General features: G+C 33.2%; 1 protein-coding gene across 2 annotated transcripts; it reads right to left on the bottom strand.

Moving 5' to 3' along the window:
- Nucleotides 1-7,229: 7,229 nt before the first annotated feature.
- LOC132737800 (uncharacterized) lies at nucleotides 7,230-14,248 on the bottom strand. Of its 2 annotated transcripts, none has more exons than XM_060725146.1 (6): nucleotides 13,971-14,248; nucleotides 12,363-12,962; nucleotides 11,833-11,945; nucleotides 10,624-11,253; nucleotides 8,698-8,932; nucleotides 7,230-8,269 (listed from the first exon to the last, which is right to left on the bottom strand). In XM_060725146.1, the coding sequence occupies exons 1-6, from the start codon at nucleotides 14,125-14,127 to the stop codon at nucleotides 8,133-8,135; spliced, it is 1,872 nt and encodes a 623-aa protein (XP_060581129.1). In that variant the 5' UTR covers nucleotides 14,128-14,248; the 3' UTR covers nucleotides 7,230-8,132. The 2 variants fall into 2 exon arrangements, with proteins under 2 accessions (XP_060581129.1, XP_060581131.1); XM_060725148.1 differs by lacking the exon at nucleotides 13,971-14,248 and adding an exon at nucleotides 13,727-13,951.
- Between the last annotated feature and the right edge of the window lie 639 nt (nucleotides 14,249-14,887).

The following is a 14,887-nucleotide window of genomic DNA, read 5'->3' as shown; positions in this document are numbered from 1 at the left end:
TCACGGAGAGCAAGTGTGTGAAGTTTGAACCCTATTCCTTCAGTAATTTTGGAAATACCAACTTGCATGCAAAAACTTAAGCACTGACGAGTGGATGAGTGCAATAGCTCTCCCTATTCTTCGAAAAATTGATCTAAATATTAAACTTAAATATTAAGACCTTTCTTTGTTATCTATATATGAAGGTTTGACAAAGTTTGTTTGTTCAAGGATACATGATTTTATTTCTAACCACTACTTTTTGAAACAACCAAATACATGTACAATTTGTTTCTTGGTTGTGGTTGTTTTTGAAAGAAGTAATTTATGCAACATTCTTAATCCTATCTTTTAGCCATTTCCTAAAAGAAACATCCATATTTTAATTTGACTTTGATAAAAATGAGGTATTAGTTTTTACTGTCTTCATTAATATTTTGTCACAATTTTTCTGTTAATCGGAATATTGTATATGTTGTATATAGGTACTGCGTCTAAAAATAATTTATTAATAAGGTCTTTCACTGACAATAATATGAATTCAACATGGCAACAGAAATGTTCCATTAAAGAGAAACACCTCGAGATGAATTATTAGTTTTCAACTTAACTAAAAGTATAAATAACATACCTGCTTTTCTTCGTAGTTCCATATCACAGTTGTATGTTCCGGCACCCTGAGCAAATATAATTTTTCCTGTTATATAAGTAGACGTTTGTAAAATTCCGTTCAACTCAACGCTGGTGAAATTACGATTATAGATAGCATTGGGAACATCGTCCTGGCCTTGCAATGTAAATGTTTTAAAGAATGACGCAAATGATCCAACGACGCCAATGGTTGACTGGGCGATGAGAAGATTTCCTACAGTCCCGATGCTGCTTGAAGATCGTGTAATGTTCATACGGAAAGAGATCAGTGTGTTATCATCTTGGCAGGTGTAATTTCCCGCCCACTCGCTGGGTATGAATTCTTCCTCTGAAATTTAATAAATACATTAGCAATATCGTACATATGTAGGTTCATTTCTGAATAAATTTTGGATATTTGTTGTTGGGTTTTACATCACACCAACAAAGTATAGGTCATATAACGACTTTCCAGTTTTACTTGTGAAGGAAGTCCTCAGGTGCCCATCTGTACCTTATTTCAAGGCACAAGTGGGAACCAGAGTAGAACCCCCAATGTTATGTAAGTAAGCTGGATAGTTTTCTTACATAAAAGATTCCAAAGACACTTGCATAGCTCGAACCCTAGCGGTGAGAGAAAAGGGGTTTGTAGCATATGAAAACTAATAATGGTATGAGAAGTTAAAAGTCTGCGATACACTTATGGTAACATGAGATATGATCTAGTATAACTACAATCTGAGATTAAATATCAGGTTATAACAGTCTATATACAATTCTTAAAAAGTTGGAGGTATTTTTTTTGTTGTTTTTTTTGGTTTCATTAGCGTTACTGTATGAACAACCTTTAGTCTCATGTGTATGATAAATATTTTACTCAATTAATTATCACTATCATTTTTTACTTATTTTTTTTGATAAATGTTCTTCAAGGAACTCCACTGAGGTCCAAAAGCCTAAAAACATAAAATTCAAATTCCTTATATAGATTAACTGTGGCATTTAAAACAAATAAATATGCAAAGGATAAGAAATAAGGTCAGAAATAAATTGGAAAAAATCATATTTTACTGATATTCATAGCCAAATCTGAGTGAAAAGCATTGCAATGGAATAGAACATTAATCTTGAAAAATTATTTCAAGTCTGATCATGTCAAAAAACCTCAGTAGAGAGAGTCCCTTTGAAAAAAAAAGAAGAAACATTATAAAACTGTTTTTTCTTAAAATCCAGAAACTACTCACGGTTGAATATATCACAGTCTGCAGGACTGTCTGTTATCAGAATGTCACAATTTATACCAGTCCAACCGGCCCTACAGATTTTCTCACCCCTTGGTCCACAGGTGTAATGTGCAGTACAGTTGTTCACAGGTGTGCATGGTTTAATGGTGGTGGTTGCTTGGGTTGTGGTAGTCGTAGAGGTAGTTATCTCCACCTCACAGTGGTTGCCTGTATATTCTGAAAATATTTGTATATGTTAGTTTAAGCCACTTTGTTTCTAGCTCTTTTTAAAAATCTGCAAGACATCAATATTGTGATATATCTGTTTCATTGGATGTACATTTCTCACATACTATAAATAGAAACTACATGTTAAGTAAAACGGACAATGACCTTCATATAAATATTGTCCGCTGAAATTTTCATCCAAGAGCATCAGATGTACTTAAGCCTTATGTCTTTGTCCCAAATATGGAAATGAATAACAAATTTTCTGAATATTGAAAATATGACCTTAAGGGTCAAGACCATTATTAAATCAGGTCAAATTTCAATCTCTTAACTGATGGTATGAAAAACATGTAAAAGAGTGAAGAATGGAATGATAGGGTCACAATTAAAGTTGTCTGTACAGATATATGGGACAAAAATAATAGATCTCTTGATCCAATTTTCTTGGGCAATAAAGATGATATTGAGGTTTTGAAAGTTGTGAAACAATTCACTATAAATTCTGTGCAAAGGAGCAACCTGTGTATTATTGTCTAATTGATATATTCAATAAAGGAATCAATCACTATAAAATAGGGATCAAGTATTAAAGGTAAAAATAGACTTCATATTCAGCTTCCTTGGATACCACTTTGTAGCGTAACCATAGGAATGTCCCTATCAGGGCTCAAACCCATACTTACTTTGAGAAACTGAAACAATAACCTATGTTCACAGCCATTCAGAATCAATTTTTACTTCCTTCTTCATACAAAATGAAAGAAAATTTAAAAATAAATTACCCTTTCTAAAAATTTTAAAGTTCTAAATGTTTTTTTAAACATATATATTACTTACTAGCATCACAGCAACAGATGTACTCGCTTTTAGTTGTTCCATATCTCTGGCAAGAACCATGACCGCTGCACCAATTTTCTTGTGTGAACACTGGAAAGTAGATAAAGTAACAGTTTAATGTTCTAGTCAAAAGCTTCTTAAAGAACTTAGGACCTAACATAAATGTCCCTTGTGAAAAAACCTCAAATCTAGTGAATTCATAGTATGCAGAAATTTTATTACTTTGTTAGTTACAGGTTTGAATATTGGTGATACAACTAGTAAGTTCCTTATTTTTCTTAAGTTTGATTTTTTTTTGAAGATTTATTTCCCTGATTTAGAGCTGTCCCAGTTTAATTCTACTTTTATAACCTTTGGGTTAATTAAACAGCTTTACCTGCAGTTCTTCTTAATTCCATTGGACAATTCTTTTTGCCAGAAGCTTCAAGAAATATGGCAGCCCCATCGATGAACACCGAGCTTTGAACTCGTCCGTTTAATTCTACTTTTGTGAAATTTCGATTTGCTATTTGACTACTTATAGCGATGTCACTCTGAAGAGCAAATATCTTGAAGAACGACGCAAATGATCCGGCCATTTCTAGTTTCTTGTTATCGATGTACATGTCCCCTGACAAACCGATGGTCGAGGATGATTTTGTGATGTTCATAATGAAGATGATCTCTCTTTTGTCATCATCACAAGTGTAGTTTCCTCTCCATTCACTCGGCAAAAACACATCCACTGAAAATACATTTGACATGTTACTTTTCCTAAAATGTATTTTAGATAGACCAAAGCTTTCAAATAGTCAGTATAATGATATATATATATATAGTGACTGACCACTGGCTCAACAAAATGATTCTTAAAGGGACTCCACTAAAGTTTTATGAGATGACTGGACTATATAAATATTTTTCCAGGATTTTTGTACCATTTGTCAGATGTTGGTCTGAACCATATTATAGCGAAATCTGGTTATAAAAAAATAAATATGGCGGTCCCCATGAATACCATAATAAGCGAAGTTTACTGTATATTTAAAACAACTAACTTACAGTCATAAACATCACAATCGGCTAATCCTTGGTTAATTTGCTGATCACAGTGAGCACCTGTCCAGCCTGGCGCACAGATTCTCTGTCCCTGCGGGCCACAGCCATAGTGTACACTACAGTTGTGAACTGGTGTACATGCAATTGTTGACATTTGTGTACTTGTTGTCGGTTGTGTTGTTGTGGACGTTTTTGTAGTCTTGGTTGTAGTCGGTGTTGTCACAGTGCTGGATGTTGTTGATGACGTACTTGCTGTAGTTGACGTTGTCGGTGTTGTCAATTTAGTGGTGGATTGAGTAGTAGGCTGAAGTAAAAAGATACATAGTTAATCCTTATCACACTAAAACCCTTTAATGAACTTTTTCATCTTTCAATCTGGACAAAATCATTCATAATTGTTAAGAAACATGTCAAAGTAAGAAAAAGATAACAAAAATTGTGGACTTCATGAAAATACTTTGTCAAAATTATAATGATCCAAAGAACCCTCAATCCATTAGACACAGAACCATCAAACAACTTGGACCTAAGTTTGCATATGATAATAGTCTTTAAAGTTCAAACATACCTTTGTAGTTTGGGTTGTGGTTGATGGTGTGGTAGTGGTTGTAGATGTACTTGTCGAGGTGGACGTGGATGTGCTTGTTGAAGTGGAAGCTTTTGTACTAGTGGTAGAAGATGTCGTCTGTTTGACTGTTGTAGTTGGTGTGCTCGTTGTAGTTGATTTAGTGGTTGAAGCTGTTGAAGGAGCAGCGGTTGACGTAGAAGCTGCAGTTGATGTGGAAGCAGATGTCGAAGCTGTGGTTACTGCTACAGTAGAAGCTTTGGTTGTGGTTGAAGGTAATCTGGTAGTCGATGAAGTAGTTGGTGATGTAACCCTTGTTGAAGTTGATGGTAATGTAGAGGTAGTAGCCTTAACAGTGGTGGATGAACTTGTTGGTGCCATAGTTGAGGTTGTCGAAGTTGTGGATGGGGTCGTAGTAGTTGATGTTGTTGAAGTACTTGTTGTTGTTGATGGTGTGGTTGTTGTTGTAGTTGAAGTTGTTGTAGGGGTGGTAGTGGAGGTGGACGGTTTTGTGGTTGTTGGGGTGGGGGTAGTCGTAGTTGTAGTTGTGGTGGTGGTAGTCGTAGTTGTTGTTGTAAGGTGAGTCTCGCATCTATCCCCGGCATAGTCTAAAAGTACAAAAATATTTATAAATAATACAAATATATCAATAGCATCAGATGAAATTTTGGATGATAAACACATCAGATGAAATTTTGGATGATAAACACATAACTTTATTAACATTATGAAAACTTAAGAGGCCTGAGAAAAAGACTTTCACCCTTTTTATCATGTTTGTCCATCTTTCCATTTGGACACTTTTAGCTTGAATTTCAAAATATGTACTTGTTACAGCAAACGGTGCAGACTGTGATCAGACAAAACAGTTGTGTCGTCAGATCTTGTACTGCAATGATTGCATGAATAGAATATGTTGCCTACACCATGCTAAGGGTTCATGAAATATACATACCTTTGTCACAGCAGCACATAAAGTCATTTCTATGTGGGCCATATCTCCAACACTGCCCATGTCCATTGCAGCCATCAAAATATGCTGAAAGTCAACACAATCCTCTTGAAACCATATAATAAATTTAATGATTTTCATTTTTGTCTATCTATAGGTAGTGGCAAAACTATACAGGTCATGAATTACCAATGATTTCTGCATTTTTTCGTATAGCTTCCATTTAAGTGCCATGTGCTTTTTCATAGAAGAAGACACTTTCACAATAGTAAATACCAAATACGTTTTTTTGATAAAAGTATGTGTATGTGAATGAATATTAAACATCAAAAACAAATATTCATTAATTAAAGCAGCAAATGGAAAATAAAATATTGAAAAAGGTATTTTTTATTGACAAATTTATTTTGAATTATTATACAGGGACAGCAAAATTTTATTTTGACTTACTTGTCCATTTTTATCTTAAACATTTCTTAACTTGTCAGCATGATACTTATGTAGTAAATTATTAAAAATTTCAACTTGTCCGCACAGGTTGTAGGACAACCTGGGCAACATGGACAATTGATTTTGCCGCCCCCCCTGGCATACACAGTCACTTACCAGCTGTTCTCCTCATGTACATGACACATGTTTCTTTCAGGTAACTCTCAGTGCCATGGCACGATGCCTTCTGCAGGTTTGATACAAACATGACGGCACCAATCATATTCAACGACGATGTTAGTTTTCCGTTCACCTCAATCTGCGTATAAGTTTCTCCACCAACACTTGTCAACACGGGTCGTTTGTTCTGGAGATGAAATATAGATTTTAGAGTTGTGAGATTTGTTTATAAAAAACTTATCTTTGCTCTATATTCTGAATCAAAATCATTACCCATCTGGTCACAACAAAAAATATCAATATGACCAAGCACTATACTGTTAATTAACTAAATGATTTTTTTCTATCTTGATATCTCTAAAATTGAAATGGACTGTTCCAAAATGAAAACCTGACAAGTCCACTTAAGAAATTATGGGTTACAAATCACTTTTGATGTATTGATGGATGTAACACCTTAAAACAGGCATATTTAAATAATGATGAAATCAATGTAACAATTGTACCTGTAATGTAAGATATTTAGTATATGAAGCATATGAGCCCATCACTGGGATCTTTTGTTGATGAACGAGTAAGTTTCCTGATATCTCATTGGATACAGACTGCGTAAGATCTAAAGTAACACTGGTGTTTGAACCACAGTCTGCGGGGCATCTAAATTCTCCAACCCATTTACCAGGTATGAACACATCAAGGTCTGCAAAAAATAAATTGAAAGTAATTCATAAAAAAAAAATCTGAATTATTCAGTCGGAAATACTAAAATATTTTAGATCTAACTTAACAAATGTTACAAACCTTTTAATACTAAAAATGTTGCTGAAACAGCAGGCACTGACTACTAAATATAATTATATTATACAACAAACAGCTTTTATTTTATTATTTTATTTTATTTTTGTCATTATCAACAGACCAAAATAGAAAAATATGGAAAGGTCAAATTTGGTGTGTGTCACTTTATCTTTCATGGTTTTTGAACACATTTCAAATAAAATACAACGCATATTTCAACATAATAAATAATCATTTTGGTCCAAATTTTATGATAACATAGTGGTGACAAGACTATAGAAATACTCTTTTTCGTTATTGCTGTTTATAACATACAATTTTCTTTTAACAAGTAGTAACTATGCTAATTCATAGAAAGTTTCCCGTACGAAAAAGTACGCCCAGAATTAACACGGAATCCGCCTCCAGTATATAAGCGGTTTCCGCTTTGGTGTACTATAAAGCGTAATCTGGCCTTAGGAGGAACTTAGGGAGAATAGGGCTCGAAATATGCAAATTTTTCCTCTTAGTAAGGCGGATTCTGGTTAGCATAGTAAAAACCTGCATAGCAGGAAAAATTTCCGCCTAAGGGCTTTTTATTAGGCGGAAAAATCTTTCCTCTTAGTAAGGCGGATTCTGGTTAGCATAGTAAAAACCTGCATAGCAGGAAAAATTTCCACCTAAGGGCTTTTTATTAGGCGGAAAAATCCATAAAGTTAGTAGGAAAAAAATCCGCCTAAGACCTTTTCATTAGAAGGAAAAAGACAATAAAATTAGCAGGAAAAAGTCTGCCTTTCAGTCTGAATAAAAATGCTTGTAGCATTTTTAAGAATTAATAAAATCATTATTTCAAAAAACATAAAATTTGTACATGTCAAACAATTTTAATTTGCCAAGAATCATCTGTTACAATTTTACATAATGCATGCAAATATCTATGTCCTAACAGTAATATTAATGAACGTTGAATTAATTAAAGTAATTATAAAAATGAAGGTTAGTCCACATATCATTTAAAATGAAATTACTTAAAATGCAAAAAGGCCATAAATAAATGTGACACAATATTCAGTTTTAAACCAGTGAAGAATATATATAATTTGAAATTAATCAAAATGCTGAATGTCAGTTTGTGGTGAAACACCCTGTGTTATCATATAATAGATTAATATTTATGACCACTATACTCAGAGACTTTAAAAAAATATTAACTTGGCACAAGATCAGTATCAAGTCATGTAACTTTTTTTACAACACAAGTCCACATTTTTCACTTAACACTTGTACGTATTCATTTCTTATGTACAGCACTAGCAGATGTTCGACATTTCTTTCGGGCATAGCTAATCTGTTCCGTAACGGCATCATTTATATCCCTGTCCTTTGGCGTCCCTTTGTTATTCTTTCTACACCATGCGATTACATAGTCTGTAAAAGAAATTGTTAACCAAATTAATCAACCATCTGAAATATTACAAAAAATCTTTCTTCTTGTAATTCAAAATATCAAAAAAGTATACCTCATAAAGATCTTACACCATCTTTCTGTACAGGCCCGAATATTTAGCGCGAGGGTTACTCTTTTTACAACAGTTAGATCACGGCTTTGCTGGGCTTGCGTTTAACAGTTACCTTTTAGCTAGAAAATCTTATCTATATTTGATGCGGTTTTGACCATTTTATGAAGAAATGATAATTGTGAATAAAAATTCCATAGAGAAATAACATTATAATATTCAACTACATCAACGGAATCAATACAATTAAAACTCGCACCAGTTTTATACATTGAGAGTGGTATAGATTTATCTAAAGGATAAAATTTCAATGGTTTAGATGAAAATAAAAATAATGACCTCTCAAAACTTCAAGTCTTTCACTGTCCAAGGATGGTCTTACATCTCCTTTTTTCACTCTCATTCCTTGGCCACATGAAACTGCAAGCTCTTGCTCACTGAACAGGAGGCATATCAGTTTTGATGCTAATTTGTAACCTGCTTTTTCAATACTGGCATTGCTGGCAGCTCTTGTGGCCTTTCTAAGCAGCCTATGATTCACCTTCACGTCATATTTTGCCAGGAGTCGTACTTTCTGAAACATAAAGAGTAATAACTTATTTTTACTTACGATGTATGTGAGATGTAAGCTAAGTGAAATTAGAGAATGCAATACAACCAGAAAAATTATAAACGATTTTCGTCAATATGTCGGAGAAGAAACAAGAGCTGTCACAGGAGACAGCAAAGCTCGACTAATAGGGTACTGGACGCAGTAAGGAAAACAACATTATAAAAGAAAAATCAATTATGTATAATGATGTATTAAGTTATATTAAAAAAAAAATAACATTGTAAACATAAATTCCAAGATCAAGGGGAATAACTCTGGAAATAGTCACTCTAGAGTTATGAACCTTGTTACACAACATGTGTGTAATGACAAGAAATAAATATTTAAGTTTGAAGTAGATACCTTAATAAAAAAGGTTAAAATATATAAGAAAATCCTATGTTCAAAGAGAAATAAATCTGTAAATATTGCTTCAAGAGTTTTGAACCTTGTCTCATAAAATGTAATTGATGATAAGGAATAAGTATTTGAAGTTTGAGATAGATACCTTTAAAACTAAAAAAAGTTATAGTAAAAAATAACATTTTTCGAGTAAAAAAATCTAAGTTTATATGGATATAATTCTTGCAATATTGGTGCTAGAGCTATGAACATTGTCACATAACATGTGGTTTATGATAAGGTACATGTGTACATATATTTAAAGTATGAAGTTGATCCCTTAAGAAATAAATAAGTAACAGTAAAAATTAATATTTTTTAAGGAAAATTCTAAGTTCAAGGGGAGATAAATCTGAAAATATTGGTGCTCAAGTTATAAACCTTGTCTCATAAGATGTGGATGAAGATAAGGTACATATATTTGAAGTATGAAATTGATCCCTTAGAAATAAAGAAGTAACAGTAAAAAATAGTATTTTTTAAGGAAAATTCTAAGTTCAAGGCGAGATAAATCTGAAAATATTGGTGCTAGAGTTATGAACCTTGTCATATAAGATGTGGTTGATGATAAGGAACATAATATGATATATTTGAAGTTGACACCTTAAGAGATGACAAAGTTATAGTGAAAAATATTTTACTGCACCAAAACTTTAAAGCAGCATGCCTCCAGATTCCTGCTAATTTTCATGAAAATTTTGAAAATGTATTTCAAAGTAAAATATTATGAAGTGAACAAATAAAGTTATTTACTCATTGCAAATGGCACTTACAATCCACGTAAATTGCCAAAAAGAGGCCAAAATATACAAAAATACCTCTTACAGTACTGTGTAAGTAACGCAGTAAAATTATAGTGATTGATACTGCAAAATCCGTCATTAATCGCACATGACATGCTAATGATTTATTAGATATTGAATCTTTTTACTTTCCATAAGATATTAATACATTTGTCTAAAGATTGAATTTCTTTAAAATATTTTGGCTCATCTGGAGGCGTGCAGCTTACATCTGAAATCTAGACGCAAACGCCGGGGCGAGTAGGACAGCTATCCATATACTTTGTATAGTCGAGCTAAAAAGGAGAGAGAAACAACGCCCAAAACAGCAAAATTGAAACTGTTGCACATTTTGAATTTACTTACAATGTTATTTTTTGCAATGATTCAAAGCAAAACATTTGAAAGTAAGCTTAACCAAACTTTACCAAAACAGAGATTAATTTACACTCCTGGTATTATAATCACATGTATATTATAAATGCTTACTCCGTTTAAATCTGGTGATTCAGCAACAAAATCTGTTGCATGCTTCCTTGGGGACCTTCGGGCTGCTTCCGAACTTGCCTCAGACTGTAACATTTGAGGTTGTGGGCTTTCACTTGATGTCTTATTAAATGTTTGGTGTGGATGATGTAAGACTTGTGACTGTAGTGATGTAGATTGTGGAGAACTGTATACAGTTGATGGTTGCTGATTGTTCAATAATTGCTGTTGTGTTGATGAGTGAGGTGTTTGAAATTGAAAATAGGATGGAGACTGCTGTTCTTGTAAAAGTGTGGTTGACTGATGCATTTGATGTACAGAAGACGGTGGAGTGCATGTCCAAAGAAATTCTTGTTGGGGACTTTTGATATTTGAAGCCATTGTAGTGTGTGAATATTGCTGCTGTGCTGCTGATTGTGGTGTTTGATGCTCATTTGGTGCATGGTGGGCAGTATATGACTGGTCTTGCAAAGGGGTGGTAGATAAATGAGGTGGATTTTCTAATGATTGCATGTTTGTTTGACCTTGTGTAGCTACTGAAGTCTGTGTTTCAAATGAACCTTGGTTATTCTGTAAAGGAGGCAGCATCTGGACATAAGACAACTCTTCAGTCCACACATTTTCATGTTGTTCCTGTAAAAATAAAATGACATTGAGATATGCTTACATTGTAGTACCTTACAACTTATGACATGTGTACTTGTTGCTTTTAAGATAAAAAATACATTTACATAGGTTACACCAAATCATTCCAAATGTAATATTTTCACGAGTGGTATAGCGAAAAAGGAAAAAACATCCATGATGCCAAAAAAGTATTTATAAACACTGGGTTGGGCTTTATGTCATACCAACACAATACAGGATATATGGCGACTTTCCAGCTTTACTTGTGGAAGATGCTAATTCATGAATTATTTCAGGCACAAAGGTGCATCCTATATAGATAGCTTCTCCACATGAAAGAATGGTTCATAGTGAGATTCAAACACACAGCAATGAGGGGATTGATGCCAAAAAGTCAAACCACTCGGCCACACAACCCACTGTTGGCACCACATGTGGTATTAACATTTTTAATGTTTCATAAGTTAATCATTTATGGTTAATAGCAGCTAAGATTATAATATTAACAATATGATTCAGTTCTTAAAGTTTGAAACTTTGTTCACATGGTATTGTTAAAAATTGATACACTAGTTTAATAATTACCTCTGATGTATTAGCTTCTGAAGTATCATAGAACTGCAGAAATGCACTTATGTATGACTGAACATCTGGTTTCCCCAAGGCTTTGAAAAAATTTAAGATATCTGCTGGTGGATCTGTGAAATATGAGGGTATTCAATTATACATATGTACAAGTAACTATATATATATATATACATTTTTTACTTTCACTTTCTGTCCTCTTAATTATTACTGAAATCACAGCATTCTTAAACAGAAATATGACTTAACATAATAATAATGAACACACACACTAGAAAAACAAAAATCAATTAATATGGATACCAAAAATGTTGGAATACTGCTTTGAATAATAAACAACATTGCATCAATAAACTGATATCAGGGTTTTTGTTCACAGGTTATGGATGAATATGCCTTTACTTTTTGGAAAAATAAAATGGTTACAAGTTTTCAAAAGAAGATTTTGAAAATTTTCCCAAGAGCGCTACAGTCCCTTAGCTGCCGGGATGATGAGGGCGAAAGGAGTCGTAAAAGCTTGTTGTACTTACTTGGTGGATTATTATTTCCAGTGCACAAAGCCCACGTCTTTGTCAATGACGTGTCAGACTGACCCTGGCTAATTGTCTCTCTCTGTGAAAAATCTAACTTCTGTCTGGTTTTTCGTTCCCAGGTCTCACTTTTTGTATTTGATGACTCATTTTCTTCATTACTATCAGCTGTATTTTCTGCTGGAAATTGCATTGCTCGTGTATTTGATGACTCATTTTCTTCATTACTATCAGCTGTATTTTCTGCTGGAAATTGCATGAGCAATGCACTTTCAGCAACACTTTTTACGGTCTCTGTAATTTCTTTTTGTACCTTGCTGTCAGTTTTAACCTGCTTCACTTTTGTTTTCTTCAATACAGATTTTCCACTGTCAGATGATGATTGCTTTTTTTTCTTCTTGGGGCTAAACTCCTCTTCCTGCTTTTTACTTAAAGCAACCTTTTCAGTAGTTACAGGCTTTCTTTTTGGTAGCAATGCCCTGCTTGCCTCAAATTCTGTAAGTCTGTCAATCATATCTTCTATACTGTCCTCCTGTGTCATTTTTTTTAAAATTTTTGAATTTGCAGCATTTGCATATGCTGTAAGCTTGTCTTCATCATCTGAATAATAAAACAGATAAACAACTATATAATTATGTCATTTATGTACTTTGTAATCACAAAATATGGTAAACAAGTTCGACAAGTAAAGGCTGTGTTCAATGAACTCAATCACATTCACAAACCAGACTTCTGGAGTCATTACTATTAAACTTAAGATTCTATCCCCAAATTCATTTAACATCAATTCTATTCTTAAAGAAAAAAATATTAAATTAATAACTAGTGACTTAACTAATAGATCATCTATAATTAAATTCATTAACTTAATTAATTAATTAAATAGATGATATATCTACTTAATTTCATCAAAAGAAATGTGTATTGGTTTTATTATTACTTTTTAAAGTGATTGTCAAAAAGTTTATATCACTAAAATGCACTTAACACGATTACAAAAACACCCCAACATAATTTAAAAAAAAACTATTTGATAAAATATCATATTACAAAACCAGAAAAAATCGAATATATATATAATTCGAAAAAAAACGCATGTATTTTACGAAAGTATTTTATTTCATTGGATAATAATAGATAATAAAATGGACCTATTTGGTTAATTAAGCTGTGAGCTGACCTGTACAGCGATAATACATGACTGATGAATGGGGCGAATCGTCAGTGGGGCGAATCGTTATCAATTCAAACTAGAGTTACACTGAATTACACATAAATATTCGTTGAAAGGGAGTCTTGTACATTCAGTTTCCTTGAGGAACAGTTAATTAAAATCGCAATAACTGTAATAAACATTATCATACCGTAAAATTTACGATTCTATCAAACCCTTTTTCTACATTCAACAAACATTTGGCCGCCATTTTGCTCTCTTACTAAATTGAATAAAAACTATCCGTACAAGTTCCGGATTATTTTTAAACCGTATCGAGTGTTATTCACAAGAAAATGAGCATTATTTAAAACAAAGCTTTGATAAAAGATATTTTGTATTTGAAACTTGTATACAATATTTTAAAATTGACAACACAGAAGCTGAGAACATACCGTCATATTTAACAATGAATCCTCTGTAATCGTTCTTTCCCCATGTCATTTTCACTTCTTCTTTCTCCTTCAGCTCACCCTTGAATTCTAGTCTCTTACTGTTCCGACCGAGAACAGAAAGGGTTTGGTCGTCCGGGCAATAAACGCACACATACATTTTAATTAAATTTAAATATTTGTGTTCACTTTAAACGTAACAAAGACCTTCCACACTGAAAAAAATCAGAGTTCTGGGATAGCGTGGCTTGGGCTTATCAGCAAAGGCAAACAAAGGGTTTCATCTACACCGTACGCGATTGGTCAGAATTTAAAAGTTACCAATACAGAGCCTGCATGTTCAGTCACGTGACCAATGTTCAGTTACTTTTCAAAATGTCGGAAAATAGAAAGAGAAAACGCAGAGGACCGTACGGAAGACACAATTACGATCATGCAATAGACCACTTAGAGGTGGAAAGAATGTGGAATACTGAACTGACATCAGCAGAGTCAGAGGTATGAACTATTTAGGTCAGATTTGTATTTCTCCTGTCCTGAATAAATCTGCTGTACAGTACACTATAATACGTTTTTTCTCTTTGGTTATACGTGTCTTCTTTATGTAATAGTTTAGAATGAAACTTATTTACACGCAAATTTGTAAACAAAATTTTATGTTTGTAAAATACGGGTACAATTATCTCGCTTCTTTTTCACACATTAATTTCTTTGTAATAATTTTTTCATGGTGATACTTTACTTCAACACCGGTTCGCGGAAATGCATGACCGATGAATAAAATCTTGAAAAGATTAGGGAAATCTGTCATTATTTTATTAAATATACAATATAATAATATCTCACAGTACTGTATCAAGCAGTTGGAGTCTCTAGTAATTATTTTTAAGATTTTTTTATTGCCCATGGACTATAAACTC

Source organism: Ruditapes philippinarum, unplaced genomic scaffold (assembly GCF_026571515.1).
Source record: "Ruditapes philippinarum isolate M1 unplaced genomic scaffold, ASM2657151v2 ctg15582_1_1_1_1, whole genome shotgun sequence".
NCBI lineage: Eukaryota > Metazoa > Mollusca > Bivalvia > Venerida > Veneridae > Ruditapes > Ruditapes philippinarum.
This window is presented reverse-complemented; position numbering and strand designations above follow the sequence as displayed.

Coding starts and splice junctions, on each gene's coding strand:
- LOC132737800 (XM_060725146.1), bottom strand. CDS start 14,127: ATGTATGTGTGCGTTTATTGCCCGGACGACCAAACCCTTTCTGTTCTC. Junction 11,946..12,362: donor TGGAAATAATAATCCACCAA/GTAAGTACAACA, acceptor CATATTTCACAG/ATCCACCAGCAGATATCTTA. Junction 8,933..10,623: donor AATCACCAGATTTAAACGGA/GTAAGCATTTAT, acceptor TTTATGTTTCAG/AAAGTACGACTCCTGGCAAA.